The 16962-nt window shown below is 40.3% G+C and overlaps 1 protein-coding gene across 1 annotated transcript in view; it reads left to right on the top strand.

The window, feature by feature from the left end:
* PKD2L1 (polycystin 2 like 1, transient receptor potential cation channel) overlaps positions 1–16962 on the top strand; it is a 505878-nt gene that overhangs the window by 429654 nt on the left and 59262 nt on the right. Inside the window, exon 14 of the mRNA XM_044056364.1 lies at positions 3631–3745. Coding sequence (XP_043912299.1) covers positions 3631–3745 — 115 coding nt within the window. The remainder of the gene's footprint in view (positions 1–3630; positions 3746–16962) is intronic.

Genomic DNA, 16962 nt, shown 5'->3' with positions numbered 1-16962 from the left:
TAATTTATTGATAGTGCAATGCAATTCTGGTATTATATTTGATTGTGCTAAACATACTTCATCATACTCCATCATCCTCCATCATCCTGGGAGACTTTAACTACCCATCAATAAACTGCGAGACCTATACCTCAAATTTAGACTATGCTCAAAAATTCCTCAGTTTCATCAACAAGAATTCCATTGATCAGATAGTGAAAGACCCCAGTAGAGGTCAAAATATCCTTACAAATGTGACAGCAATATGTACTATAACACAGGAATACCCTTCTTATGTCAAGTCTGACCAGATATTGGTGACCTCTTTCAAAATTCCTAACCCAGCTGAGGCAAATATGGCAATAGTCAAAGACTTCAAATGTGCACATTTCCTGCAATTCTATGATGTTCTGAGTTCAAATTTAACTGTACCCCTCACTAAATATAGGCACAGCATTGTGGTTACACAAATAAATTATGACGTCAATAAGAAATTTGTATAAACTTGTCAGTCCTTACCAAAACTAAAAAAAATAAGGAAAAGAAAGAGCAAATCAGCTTGGTGGTCCACTTGCATAAATAAACAATACAATAAGAGAAAAAAAGCTTTAGAATGTATGTCACAAATAAAGTCCCAAATATCAAGGTTAACATTAAAAGGTTATCCATGGTACTGAAAAAAGCATCATGAAAACTATGGCTTCCCATGAACTTAATCTAACAGAAAACTAAGGATAATTACAATTTTTTCTTTACCTACATCAAGAAGTAATATAGTAACAGCCAACATTGTTCTGAATTCATTTAAAATGGTACTACCTACTCAGATCCAGTGGATATTGCAAATTTACTGGCAAACAAATTCAGTACTAACTTCTGCCCAGAGACATCTTTATCAAACCCATATATACCTAAGGGCCTAAAGTCTCTATCATCACAAAAGACATGTTAAAAGTACTTTCCAAAATAAAATATACCTTTTCTATGTGACCTGATAAGTCTGGTTACCTGCAGAACAACACTAAACATGTGCTGGTAAATTCCCTCCTAAAACTATTCAACCTGCACTTTCCCATTGGCATTGTACCTGAGATGTGGCACACACCAGTTGTGATGCCTTGTTACAAGGACGGCCACACCATGGACCCTGGGAATTACAGACCCATCAACCTGACTTGCCTCATCAGCAAAACCTTGGAACAGGTAACAACAGACCTAATAAACCAAAATATAAAAAGATCATGGAAGACTTGACTGCCAGCAGTTTGGTTTTGTTACAGTTAGATCCTGTTTAATGAATCTTATAAATATTTTTAAGAGCGTAATACAAGCCATGGACAGGGGTCACACTGTCCATACAGCATACCTTGACCTTGTCTAAGCATTTGGCAATATAGTACATGCCAACATTATTAATGAGCTAAATGCAGACCAGATTGATCACTATGCACTTAGATGGATAGCAAATTGGCTAAAGGATTGAACCCACATTGTGAGGATGTCAGGTGTGTCCTCAGAAGCCATGAAAAGTAACAGTGGGGTATCACAGGATCTGTGCTGGAACCTTTGTTGTTCAGCATATAACTCTCTGATCTCCAAATCAAAAATCAGGGACTCTGGCTAATCAAGTTTGCCTGTGATTGTAAACTGGGTGTTATACTTGAATTCCCTTCTAATAATCAGAAGCTACAGAGTAAACTTGCATGTGTCAATAACTGGCATGCTGAAAACGGGCTAAAACTAAATGTTAAAAAAATGAAATATCACTGCATTTGAGAAATAACCCCTCCATCCAGCTTATAGTTTGGAAAACATTACATTCCGTGACAAAGATGTTGTGAGATGTCTTGGAACATGAGTAATAACTCACTCTCCTTTTAGCATCACATTGCAACAATGGTCAGGAAATTATTCTATCTGCACAGATGATCACAGAAGATATTTCCTCTAGGTCAAAGAAGTCCTCACCCCTCTATATTCTGCACTGATAAGGCCCATCATAGAATACAATACACCTTTGAAGTCTATCTTACTAAACATATCAAGCAGTTAATGAGACCTCCAAAGGGTCCTGACAAAAACAGATCATGGATGTAAAGGACATTATATATCAAGAGAGGCTGAAGGCCTTGCCCTGTATTTCTACAGACTCCCTAGGAGTAATCGGTGCCTTGTTTTCTGGGCCATTAGAGATCCTGCAGTCAAGAACCTTTTACTTCTCCACAAATCAAACATTCCTGTAAACATTGAAACCAAAGATCTGAACCTGCGTCAGCAGATACACAAGTCACGATGGAGAGACAAGTTTAACATGCAGTGACTAGCCTTCTCTGGAATAAATTAACTTCCCTTAAAAAGGAATTAGACAATTGGATAGGTATTCATAAACTTACCCCCAGTATGACTGGCCTGTCACTTCCTGAAAAAGGAGGAAAGGTCTAAGGGTGAGTAGGGTACTGGCAAAGTGCAAAATGGCCACATGACCAAGATGCCATGATTCTGTATAGTCCTTCTGTGACTCGAATGTATCTTACTTTATTGTATTTCTTCCATTATTTGCATATATTCTGCTTCACCTACAGTTCATATTTACTGGTTCATGTACCTCCTGTTTAATGTTGCTCATTCATAATTCAAATAAGTCCATTTCACTGAAACAAAGTAACTAATTAGTATATTGATGACCTTAACATACAGACATATACTTTTTGCAAAGGTTCATTCCCCTACAGTCCCCATCTAGGAGTCTGTACTTCTCACACCCCTGTTACAACCATGAGATTATACAGCCTGACCCATAAGGAAAATTGCAGTCTCTCAGTCTAAGAGACCTCTGATTTGAAAATTTTAACACATAGCTCGCAACTGTCCAGATTTTCACAGAATGTCCAGATTTTTGCCTCATATTTTTAGTCTATTCCTTATAAAATCGGTCATTTTCTGTCAAATCACTGTAGATTGAAATTACTTTATAATAACAATATTTTATTTTTAAGCTTCATATCCTTCAGAAGAATGCATGCCAACACAAATCCTGTGGTTTTAACAACTTCCTACATTTATAAGAGCAATATTTAAAATGTGTCACTATTTTGGGGCCTTGTCCACATTTCTTGCTCTACCAGGTTTAGAGGTATGTTTTAACTAACAAAGAATAGGGGTGCTCAGACCCTTATGACAGACATTCCTCCCTACAGAAATCGCTGTCATTTATGTTTATGCATGGAATTCAACATGTTGGTAGTTTAACTTGTCAGACTTTGATTCACTGATTACTGCTTTGATTACATGTCATGATTTTCTCTTACCTGCTATAAACATATTTTCTGAATTCTATGTCAGGATTTGTTTTGTATTTATCATGTGCTAATATTTTTACAGAGCACTTTTTTAATACAGTATGATCTTGAAACATGTACAGTGTATTTGTGTGATTGTTGTATTTCTTTGGAGCCAGCAACCTGGTTTTGCCTTCTAAAAGGGTATCATCTCACTGAGACTACCCAGTCAACACATTCACAAATAAAAAGAGCTGGCACTCTGTGTTATGTTGTGAGGTTTACATACTGCATGCCAAAACATTTTCCAGTTCCACTGAAGCCTATGTTCTGCCATTACCATAACTACAAGTGTAAAATGTCTCTTGAACAGGTTAGCACGGCGAGTTGCACAGCTGGAGCACACCATTAGCAGCACTTCTTCTAAAATGGATGCTATAATGATGAAGCTGGACATGCTAAACAGAAACAAACAGAAGCAGAAAGAGGTAATGAGAAAGAGCTTGACAGTATTACTGATGTATGCAAATGGTAATATTAAGGAAAGTTTTATGACTAGACTACTTTATAAGAAATAAAACTGCTTCTACTAATGGTGCATTAAGTATTCCAGGTATAAAATTTAGTATATCTGAATAGGAGATACAGAAGTGAGACATGATATATATATATATATATATATATATATATATATATATATATATATATATATATATACATATATATATATCTCCATATAGGGAATCTGGACACATGCTTGATTAGCATATGTCAGAATCACAAAACACTGAACACACATACACTAAAGCGCTTAACATCGACAAGCACTTCTGTGTATGTGTGCCTGTCGGGCTACAGTGCGGGTAAGGGAAAATTCCCTTTTCCCTACTGTAGTGCGATCTCAGAGTGAGAATATTAAAGTAGGGGTGGTGTGGGGGGTGCAGTGGGGCAAAGCCCCCCTGCACAAATGTAGATTTTTTTTTTAACTATACATACAAGCAAGCATTTTTCGATGTTAAGCGCTTTCGTGTATGTATGTTCGGTGTTTTGTGATTTGGACACATGCTAGTCGAGCATGTGTCCTAGACCCATATATATATATATATATATATAAACTGGGATCCATAAATATGTACTACATAGTGCAGCATAGATTAGCTGGGGTGGCAGCCAAGTTTGGGATATGGTTACTTCTAAGACACAGAGGGCACAGTCATGCAAGGGTCAAAACAGCATGATATGCAGTGCATTCTAGTGACTGCATTATAAGAAAGGCATGCGTGATCCCATTCAAATGAGCCCCATGAATTATGCATGATCATGGACCTATTCAGAAATGTACAAAAGGAGTGTGCTGTGCTAGGTCATAATCTCATTCTGAGAACTGAGAGTCATGGTGTATATGATGGGGGTGATGCTGGGAGTAGCAGCAGCAGTAACACGGCAGCATGTTTTAGTAGCCACCATCATAGCCAGTGTCTTCAGTGTTGCTTATTACAGCCATCTATGCCAATAACGGAGGTACAGACCGTGCTTTGCATGCAACCAGCTCACAAACCAGCAGATCGTGGACATTTCCAAATGGACAGGGAAAGTGTAAGAGGTCTAGATAAGCTGTGCTTCCCACAAGTGAAACTGAGGGGGATGCATGGTATGCCTGTTTCTATGTATACTAAGGTATAATGTCACATTAACCATTTAAGCTATAGGGATGTTTCAGTGATCTACAATGGGCATGTAGCCTAACCCAGTTCCTTGACATTATTTCCCAAAACAACAGAGGTGAGAACCAGCACCATTAGGCAGTTTATGACATAGTCCACATCCCTAAGTTACCAGGGGCCAAAGACTACACACATTTTGCCATTAGAACTCCACGGGGTACAGAGGATATGTACTGCATCAGCAGAAAGGACTTCCACTCTGTGAACTGCCATTTAGTCTGTAAGACTGCTGAAGAGACACTTCCAATGTCTAGACACATCAGAAGTAAAAGTGCAGTACTGTCCAGACATCTGGAGCAATATGTTTGATATTTTTGTTGTATGTGCCATGCTACACAATGTTGCAGTGTGTAAATAGATGAAGCAGCAGGTTAACATCTTGGCAGAGCCATCCATACCAGTTATTACAGCAGCAGAAGGGTATTGTGGGTAATCAGGGGATGAACATGAATCAGCAGTACCACAACAGAGGCAGAGGCTGGTGCAATACATTCCAGCACTGGTAAACAGGTGGTGTCTGATCCACAAATATGAGCCATGACTCAAGCAGCCCAGAATTAAATGATACATGCATTATCACAGCCAGACTGTACAGGTCAGGGCAAGGACTGGCCATGCTGTATATCAAATATCACCATAGCCAAATAGATTAGGGGGTGGGCAGACATCATTATCTTCACTTGCCAAGTTTGGGAGACATAGTAACAGGTGAGTGCAACATTATGTTTTGGATTAGAGTCATGGCAGGGGGAACACAGCAGCCATATAGTAGGATGTGGAGAGTCATGGTTCACATTCTTGGGTTGTGGAGTGAAGTTGCTATGACGCAACTGCTGTCCATGCTCACTGTGTTGGCTATCAGTGTCAGTGCTTAAAGAGGTCCATGTCAGGAAAGGTGTAGAACTACTATGCATGTGTGCCCTAACAGGGCATGTGATGTGTTTGTCTGCTGATCATTGCTACCCATCACCTGGTCGATGTCCATGACTAGGGAGCAGCAGGATGTATGCCCACTGTCTCAACACTGTGTAGTCTGACATAGAATATTCTGTGACCAACATCCTTCATCTAGACACTCCCATGGTCACAAAAATGCAAGTTCAGATGCTGGTTGCAATGCGTCACATGGAGGCACCTATGGAGGCAACAGTTACCACCAGTGACCTCAGTGGTACTGTGTTCTTCCTGTTCCTATTCTCCATGTCACTGTGCAGTTGGTACATATTGTCCCACAAAACACAGACACACTCACCATCTCCACTATGCTGTGAGTAGTAGACATTTATGCCTTAATCACTGAAGTGCACATCCACTAATTAATGCTGAGTGTTGTAGCAATATCAGGAACAGCCCTGGAGACATAGAATTTAACCCACCCAAATATCTATCCCCTGCGGTGGATATGTACATCTGATAGTGTGCTACACATGTAGGAAGCTGTGCACAATGGACACTAGTGGCACTTGTGAGGGACTCGCTGTGTGCTCAGCCTTTACATCTCTAGAACCTCTGTACTGATGGATGTTTGTGACCCTTCTTCCCTGTAGTATTGTAAATAGCATCACTGTATCATTATATTGTGCCACTTGCATGTTGCCATCATCATCAGCCACAGGTTCCTTACTGACTTCAGCTCTGTGCTTGACTTGCTGTGCTGGACTCTCTGCCAGTGGGGCCTGTGAAAGTAGGAACATACACACATGGCACTGTTATCTGCCCACACACACATATGCCTCTACAACTCTCTGTGGTATGCATACTGTTCCACATCAAAATACAGCTATAGCATGCCTTGACAGTCACAAATTGTCATACAGGTTGCTGCATTTACAGACCAGAGGTACCTGCAAGGGCAAATATACAGGTTTGTCTTGCTCAATCCTTCCCTTCAAACATGCAGTGGACTGTGCTATAGTGTATCATAATGGAAATTACTAATCTTGTATTCCACATACAGACACACGGGTGGTTTATGGTAAATGCCAACCCACCTTCCACATTCTACCCATTCCAAAGTATGAGGAGTCATTCCCCATGGCCAGTGAGTGAGACCAAAACATCTTCGACTACAGTGAACCAATTCAGTCTAGGTAGTCCACCCCCTGTGCTGAATCTGTCAATAAGTCCAGCGCCTTTCTATTTACACAGATTATTATATCCATAACCCTTCATAATACCTGTTGTAAAGAACTATTATGGCCACCCACAGCTTTCACATCCTGCAACAGTCCTTACCAAATCTGGTTCCAATAACAGTTTTGCAATGCACTTTTGCCCAGAAGGTGCATCATGTGTACAGAGGAACTACATAGTACTTCATTCTCCTGGCTAGTAAACCTTTTGAGGCATTGTCTGGTTCAGCTGGCTATGTCAGTATGTCTACACAAATGAATGAAACATGTCAACCAATGAGTGTGCATAGTATGGTGTATGATGTACATACCTATGCCCATGGTGACATTGTTAGTGCACATATTACCAGCTGAAGTTAGCGGTATAAACAGCCTCCCTCATTTATGTACCATAGCCATAGGCAAAGACTGTACCCCTTTAGGAGCAGAAAATGTACTGTAAACATTTTTCTTCATCACTTATCATATTCTGTTATCTTAACTGTTACAGATACGCAAAATGTAAATATTTTTGTTTTCTAGCAGCAAAGGAGCAACAGATGAATATGGTTACAGATTGCAGGAGCACATCTTCTGGCAGGAGTGTGTGCAACATTTGTAACAGTCCACATACAACTGCAAGTATGTTTGTAGTTTATATCTATAATAATTGTTCCCTATTGTATCATTCTTCTGCAAATCTAGTTGCAGATGAAAGAGAGGTGGAGCTCCAGTCATCTTGGGTACAACAGCAGATACATCTGGTAATGGTGAAAAGGTGTCCGCCAAGTTTACATTTCAGGACATCATCCCCCACTGTAGATTACCTAGAGGGTCACTGGTGCATGCTTTATCTGCTTTTCAAGAGGGTGGGGTCTCCCCTCATCTGTTGATATCACTTATGGAGGCTGCTTTCTGATAGGGTGATCCAGCAACAGGATGCCTGTTTGAGCAATATGAAGTACCTTCTGCTACAGCTAGTGCTGTTGTGTTACTAGCAGGCCCTGCCCACTGGACCACCGGGGAAGTGAATGGCCCATAACACCTCTTACTCAAGTGAGTGATGCCAGGATTCATTGCTTTCTAACCTGGTCTGATATCTAAGTATGTTCGGACTCCAACCTATCCCCAGCCTGATATTTTACCTCCCTTATGTGTTACTCCCCATTCACTGCTTACTGTACAACCATCACCATCATCATTTGTCCACAATCTATATTTCCGTTTTCATCCACTGTCCTCTCCACCTTTTTTGTATAAATACCACCCCTACTTGTCTATTTGTTCTAAACGTGCCTATCTGCTCTCATTACCTGTTCTTCTCCTTTCACCCTCTAGCAATCCCTTACCATCTTTTCCACTTATCCTTCTCTGAAATATTTTACAGAAGTGCTTGTTTCCCTTCTCCCCCCCCCCCAACCATTCATACTGTATGGTTACCCTTTTGTGGTTACCTCTGCTTGCAGTTCTCCCATTTCCTACTTTCCTCTCAACTCAATTTCCTTCCAATTAATATGAGAAACAATGTACACCACATTGGTCTGTTTGGTGGCTGTAATACTACTATATTATGAAAAATGAGAGGAAGATGCAGGTATGTGGTACTACACTAAATATATGAGCATGCACTACCATAGCTGCTCTAAGCTTCCTTAACGGTTGTGTCTGATTAGCTCTGTGCTCTTTGTGCAGTGACCCCCTTGAGAATTATCTCTGGATAGGCATGCAGTTTATGTCCATATATCCCCAGTCTTACTGTTGTTAGCTCCATTAGCTTTACTTTCACACTGTGTAACAAAGTGCAATAAATCAAACCACATAACTTATACACATTACTTTGAACAAAACTAAAGGCACTAAAATATTTAAAAGCAAAGACATCTGTTACACCTCCCATTTTCCCATTTTAGTTAGAAATATAAAGATACACACACATATATAATAATATATGTACATATGCCTGTGTGCGTCTGTGTGTGTGTGTGTGTGTGTGTGTGTGTGTGTGTGTGTGTGTGTGTGTGTGTGTGTGTAAAGATATGTATACATATGCATAGATAAGTAATACCTATGCACTTCACTTTAGATGCCACTGAATTTAAGAAATATGATGACACACTATCCTGCTACACACTGATATTAACTTCTTTAAAACTATTTCTATAGAAATATTATATTAATTATTGACATATATCAACAGTCGATTGCCAAAATATTGTATTTCAGTTCTGCATTTGGGTACTTTATATTCTAGTTGTTGGTATGTTATTTCTTACATTTGAATCCATGGTTTGTCAATATATCTAGCTGCTGTTGAAAGTGATCTTCCAAATCTTAAGCTTGAGGTAAAAAGACTATAGTCTAAGTAGCTGATTGTAATATATACTTTACATTGTAGATGGGTGTTTTAGCTTCACAACTGCATCAGGAGATATGAACCTATGAACCTATGAATATCCCTTGGGGCACTTCTTTCTATATCTCTCTGGACATTGATAATTCAGCACATCTAGAATCATGTCATACAGGTCATTGTTTCACACAGTCACCTTGAAACATATCTTGAACAAACACCTCCTGTTTCTTTTCAGCATTTTGCCATCAGCACAGCAGAAGACAATGTACTTTACTTCTCATGTTCTTCAAAACAAATGTGCTTTGGTATGTTTTCTAACTGGAATTCTGCAGAATTCTCATCGTGCCTCTTTGCTTCAGATCAGAGACTGGTATCTTTACTAGTATCGTTATCATAGTAGAATCTTTGCTGTGGCTGCTCTTGTTACCTTCTCTGCCTGCGTATAATTTTGATATTGAGGAATAAAAAAGACACCAAAAGTCTTCCTTTTCATTTTTGACACATAAGTAATTGAGCAGATGATTGTCCACACCTTCCATTTCACTATTTCTATATTTCAGTTATGCTAAGAAATGATCAACATAAAATTCACCTTTAATATTCTATACTTTCTTTATTAAATTCTTTGCAGCCTGTACTGTTATCTCACCTTGATAACGTGACCGTTATTCTGCTATGCATATTGGAGAATGGATGCAAGATACTGAAATTCTCACTGTTCCAACATATTTTAAACTCCATACTGGCATACATATATCAATATCTGATACAGCCACATCTGGAGTAGCATAGTCAAGAATATAATTTTCACTACATTGTGTAGAGCTCCACTCATAGGTTCATAGGTTCATACTAGGCTATCTGCCCTAGGTCATTTATAAGCCTAGCCAGAGGGTGTTTGGCTTTCGCCACCCATTTTAAATTAATTTTGCTATGCTATTTTCGAGGTTAGTATACTGTGCCTCTGTCTAACAGTGACACAGAAGTGATACCCGGGGTAAACCTACGATCCCCCATCCACTCATTAAGATTCCTCTTGAAGAGAGTCAATGAGGGACTCTGCCTAACCTGGACTGGGATTTTATTCCAGAGTGAAGGGAGCCTCTGGGTTATGAATCTGTCCCTCCAGCATGTACTATTTATTTCAGTGCTGAGGTTCAAGTCTCTCGAGCGCGTAGCACGATGGGATTTGGATTTTCTGAGGTGCAGCATGTCCATTAATTCCGGGTTGGACATGGCTTTATACATCAGGCGGTATGCCATTGAGTAGAGCTGGAGTTTCTTTAACCGGGCAGCATATGGCATCTGTTTGAGCCCTTTGATCCTCTTGGTGAGGTACTTTTGGGGTCTTTTCAGTTGCTGCAGGTGTCTGGTAAGGTACATCCCAAAAGGGGCATTGTACTCAATTATGGGCCTGATGAGGGATGAGTAAAGAGGCATGATGACCTCCCCTGATCTAGATGTGAATCCCTTCATGATTAGGTGGGCTATATAAAATGTTTTTCTAACCACTTTGGCCACGTGGTTGTCAAATGAGAGATTGCTATCAACTTGGGTCCCCAAGTCCCTAGTTACTTCTTCCGTATTTAATGGATTGCCACCTATGTGGTAATTTGTGGGCACTTTGTTTTTGCCAAAGGGGATGACTATACACTTTTTGGCATTTAGCTTAAGGCCATGGCTCTGGCATCAGTTGTCTGTTTCTATGAGACCCTTTTGGTGGATGCTTGTGTCGGCTAGAGAATCGATTATGGCGCCTAGTTTGCAGTCATCTGCGAACTTGGTCAGCCACAGTCCTTCCGTGTTGGCCTGTACCTCCAAGAAATATATACCAAACATGAGAGGACTGAGCCTTGTGGGATGCCACTTGTAACTGGTTTGGAGTCTGACATGGCTCCAGCAATTCTAACCATGTGGGTTCTGTCCTTGAGCCAGTTTGCAACCCATCTAGTGACATAGGGGTTTATATTTAAGCTGGTGAGCTTATCTATAATGCCCAAGTGGGGTATTGTATCGAAGGCTTTTGCGAGGTCCAGGTAGGCTGTGTGGACCACCTTCCCCTTGTCAATGGCCTTGGTGACTGTTTCAAAGAAATCGACCAGGTTTAAGAGGCAGGATCTGCCCTTAACAAAGCCAAACTGGGTAGGATCCAGTGTCTGTAGGTCCCCAATATCTTTATTTATGAGGTCCATGATGATCCTTTCCATAGCTTTGCAGACCAAGCTAGTCAGGCTTATGGAGCAATAGTTTCCAGGATCCGTTGAGGCACCACCTTTGTGGAGAGGGACCACTGTTGCTGGACGCCACTCTTTGGGTACATAACCTGTAGTAAGGCTGAGACTGAAGAGTAGTTTTATGTTTGGGTTTAGCTCTTCTTGGAGTTCATGTAGGATGCAGCCCGGGACACTGTCTGGTCCCATTGATGCTGTGTTTTTTGCTTTGGAGAGGGCGGCTCTTACCTGAGCATCTGAGATGTCAGGGGGGTAGCACTCTGCTGGGATAGATATTTGCCCTTTTGGTGGTGGGGGGGAGAAGTTTGCGCTGAACCTGTCAGCTAAGATGTTGGCAATGTCTGTGGGTTCGGTGTATTTTTTGTCATTTTGGACTAATTCTGAGCATATCTGGGAATTCCCACCCAGGTTCCTAACATAACTAAAGAAAGCCTTGTGATTATCCTTAGTGTCCTGTGCAATTTTTCTCTCAAAGCTGGCCTTAGACGATTTTATGAGTGTCCGTAGTTTTTTTGCTAATACTGATCAGAGATGCCTTCCCTTTTTGGGATTTTGCTCTATCATGTAGTAGCTTCCTCCTTGTATTGTATAGTTTGTTTATGGCTGGGGTCCACCAGACAGAACGTCTGCCTTTGGAGGATTGGGTCTTGGTTTTATTTGGGATTGCATGATCCATGCATTCCTGAAGGTGTTCATAGAATGCGTTTATAAAGGATTCTGTGGTCTGGGCCATATTTTCCACAGGCCTGGGGGCTTTGAAGGATTCCACCTCGGTTTTGAGGAGTGTGAAATTTGCTTTAGAGAAGTTTTTCACTGTGGTTTTCTGGGCAGGGGGTGGGGTCGGGATGTGAATATCCAGTGAGATTAGTTTATGGTCTGATCTTAACAGTGAGGGATACACTTCTGGTCTGGAGCATAGAGTCCCCATGTTGGTGATGATCAGGTCCAGTATGTTTTCCCCTCTTGTGGGAGTGGTAACAAGTTGTTCCATAGCATTTGAGTTTATAAATTCTAGGAACCTTTGGGCTAGGGTGTTGGAGCTAGAGTAATGTTCCCAGTCTATGTTTGGGTAGTTGAAGTCCCCCAATATAATGGTGTTTGGAGAGACCTTCATATTTTCCAGTGTTCTCAGGAAGGCCGAGTGGGGTTCCTGGGTTTGGGAGGGTGGTCTGTAGCAGGCTATAAACTGGAAGGCAGTTTTACCCACTGTTAGTTGCACATGGATAGTCTCTGATGCTTCGTGCTGTGCCACCAGCCTGGATGTGTGGGTATCTTTGACGAATATTGATACTCCCCCTCCTTTTGTGGTTCGGTCCAAGTTTTGGGGCCAAAAAGCATGGTATGAGGTATAACCTGGTAGTGCTGGGGTGCTCTCGGGAGCCTTGAACCAAGTTTCTGTTACTGCACAGATATTGATGTTCTCCATGCTAAGGAGAGTTTCGAGTGCGTGCATCTTGAGGTTTAGACTTCTGGCATTGAGTAGCACTACTCTTAGTTTCTTATCTCTTGTGATACCTATGGAGGTGGGTTTGTCTTTTGAGCCTTGTCTAAAAAAGGCACTATGGGGGTAGCAAGAGCTTTGCCAATATCCAAAAGCCCAGGGGTTATAGGTGCAAGCCGTCCCTAGCGAAGCATCGTGGCTTGTCGAGCATGTCATCCCAGGCTGACAGGCATTGGATCCCCTTTGAATGGCACCAATACTTAAGCCAATTGTTGAAATTGATCATCTTCTCTTCATATTGTGGCATCATTCTTGGTGAGGGTAAGATGCTACTCATGGTCAGGGTCATACCAGCCTGGGCTACATGCTCAGAGAGCTCCTCTATGTCTCTTTTCATGTAGTCCAGAGAGCTACATCTCAGGTCATTCAGACCAGCATGGACAATGACTGAGTCATATTTGTACTTGCCTTGGAGTGACCTGAGTGCTTGTGTTATGTGGCGGATCCTAGTGCCCAACAGGCAGCTCACCATGACCTTCTCCTTGTTCAGCCTGGTGAGCGGGACGTCAGTGTGCCTGACGATAGAGTCACCTATTACAAGTGTATCAGGTGTGTTGTTTAGCCTTAACGGCTGTGACTGTTCAGCGCACTGGCTTTGTGAGCTATGTGTTGCACGTGTTTTGTTTTGGGGTAGCGGTTGCTTGGGTGTCTGCTTTGGAAGTCTCTGCTGCTTAGGCAGATTTTTATTTAGAGCCTTCGAGTATGTTTTTGTGTGTTTATGTGTTTGGTTTGCTGTCATGGTAGGTCTATGTGAGACTGGTTTCCTTCTCCTCCTGACTGGTTACGCTTACTGAGTTGAGAGAGCTTAGCCTCCAGTTTGGCTATATGGTTGCATCTCTCACATGTGTTGGAATTTGATGGGAGGAGGAGAGGTTGTCTCTGTACATGAGGCAGTTGTAACATTGCCTCAGGATTCCCAGATTCACCAGCTGGACCGGAGAGGAGATTGACAACTGACCTTTGGACATGCTAGAATAGTATTGGGAATTCCTTTATAATTGAAAAAAGGGTCAATGGGGAACAAGGTACTCAAGGGGAGTTTGTGAGGGTGTAGTGCTTTTCATTTTTTAGTGCTGACTTATATAATTGCTTTAGTGAGCAAGTGCCAGGTAACTTAAATGCAATGTGTTACAGGTAACTTAAATGCAAAAACAACAAACAGTAGATTTCTTTCAAGTGAAACAAGGAAATAAGTACAGTAAGCAATGCAGATATCACTAGGGATCCACAGAAGCGCTGAAAAGCCGCGTTTTAGGTGGAATTAGTGTTTCAGGGAAATAACAAGCAAACAAACAACAAGCATACAAAGCTAGTTTCAGCAGGCCTGGATCTAGTCTATTCTATAGCAAACAAGGTGTACCAATTTCAGTCATTCTATCACTTATTTTCATGACCCCTGGAAATTTCAATTATTATTCAATATTGATCAGGTATGCATTCACTGTATAATGAAACTATTCTGTCACAGTTTTACACCAGTAACTAAATAATTTAACATAGATTTCTTGTATTGTTATTGTAGTAAGAATCCCACACAACACAATTTTACAATTATTTTTCTACATTTCAGACCAAAATAACACTTGACTATCCTCAAGTGAGACTTTTGTACATTTGCTGTAAATGTTTCCTTAAACTGATTTGGTGGTTGATGGTAGTCTCTTATTTCAAAGTCAAAGTAAACTTTATTGTCATTTAAATCAACAAATGCAGTGTATCACTGGATGAAATGTTGTTGCTTCATGCTCATGTGCATTGAAAACTGTTTTCAAAAGAGGGTGAAGGAAGCATATAACAGAAATGTATTTATTATTTATTTTATTTATTTTACATTTGTTTACTGGGAAAGTCCAACTGTGATAAGACCCATTTTCAGTGGTGGCCCATGGAGAAAAGCTCCACATACAGAGATTATACAAAAAACTTATACAAGAAATTATACAAAAAATATACAAGACATACAGAACACGAGAAATGATATTCTATGCTATATTTATTTAAATGAAAAGTAAAGTTGTACTTCTTTCCTTATAACAGTTTTCTCTTCTGTGACATATTCTTCAAGAATGCGAATCTCTAGAGCATTCCCATATATTTCTTAAACTCTTTTAAGTTCTCTTCTCTCATGGGTAACACCCAGTTAACTTTCAGTTCATCTTCTAGTAGATCTTGCTGCTGTGTTAAAATGATATAGTGTAGCAGGGCTGTTATATACATCTTTTTTTTTATTGTTTAGGAATTACTTTCAAGTCATATACCTATAAAAACTATAAAATGATGTGCAACTGCAGTGAAGCCTTGTCCATTGACTTCTGTTAAATACTCTACAATAGCTTACAATCACTTTCCACTAACAAATTGTGTATATAAATATGTTCATGACCATATACTAATAGCTAGCGTTTAATTTTAATTTTCTGTCAAACCCATAGTCAATTGGTTTGTCTGCCTCCAATACTGGTTTTCCAATTCTATTTTTGCTCACATCCACAGGTAATTTAACTATTTCCCTTTTCAGATCAAAACACTTTACTGTTATTATGTTTGTCACTGACTGCTTCAGCAATTCTAAACCATTTTCTTAGTCCTCACTCCAGCACTATTCCACATATGGCTCAAAGAATTTAATTAGAGGCATACTTATCTCTGACTAATTTAGAATAAATTTCAAATGTTACCATTTCACACTCTGAAATATCATAAGCATTTGTTTATCCGTTTGTATTTGAACCACTGCTTTGATTTTCCTTCATCTTGTTTTAAGTACTTTGAAGCCAAAACATGACCATTTATCTGAATTGTCATTAGAGTTACTGTTGCACAGCTTGAGGTTTTACTGTTTCAGCATATTCAGTAACTGTATTAGTTTTTGTTGTGCTCTTTTCTGGTCAAATCCAATGCTAGTATATCATCAATAACATTAAAATACCTGTAACCCCATTGATCACCTCTGCAATAACTCTCTGAATATCTTCAGATGTTTATGAAATACTAAATGTAAGTTTAAGAAATCCTTTTTATTCTCATTCATAAATGAAACAACATAGAACGTGAGCTCTTTTCATTAACTCCAACTTTCCAAATTCCTATTTATCATTTACATCTGGCATAACAGAAAGCAGTTTGCCAATAGTAAGAAACAGGTCATGTTCTATCTTTGTAAGTCTGTTAAGCTCTTATGAGCCTGTGCAATAAGCATATTTTGTCAAATTCCTCCTTCTTCTTCTTCTTCTTTCGGCTGCTCCCGTTAGGGGTCGCCACAGCAGATCAACTGTTTCCATTTCCTCCTGTCCTCTGCATCTTGCTCTGTCACACCAACCACCTGCATATCCTCTCTCACCACACCCATAAACCTTATCTTAGGTCCTCCTCTTTTCCTGTTACCTGGCAGCTTCATCCTTATCATCTTTTTCCCAATATACACTGCATCCCTCCTCAGCACATGTCCAAACCAATGTAATCTTGCCTCTCTGGCTTTGTCTCCAAACCTTCCAACCTGGGCTGACCCTCTAATATACTTATTCCTAATCCTGTCCATCCTCATCACACCCAGTGCAAAGCTTAACATCTTCATCTCTGCCACGTCAAGCTCTCACTCCTACCTTTTTGTCAATGCCACTGTCTCCAACCTGTATAACATAGCTAGTCTCACTACCCTCCTGTAGACCTTCCCTTTCACTCTTACTGGTACTCGTCTGTCACAAATTACTCCTGACACTCTTCTCCACCCACTCCATCCTGTCTGTACTCTCTTCTTCACCTCTCTTCCACACTCACCGTTACTC

The sequence above is a fragment of the Protopterus annectens genome, chromosome 14.part0 (genome assembly GCF_019279795.1).
Source record: "Protopterus annectens isolate FY-2018-M chromosome 14.part0, PAN1.0, whole genome shotgun sequence".
NCBI classification, from domain to species: Eukaryota; Metazoa; Chordata; order Ceratodontiformes; family Protopteridae; genus Protopterus; species Protopterus annectens.
Note: the sequence above shows the minus strand (reverse complement) of the source record. Positions and strands in the feature narration are given on the sequence as shown.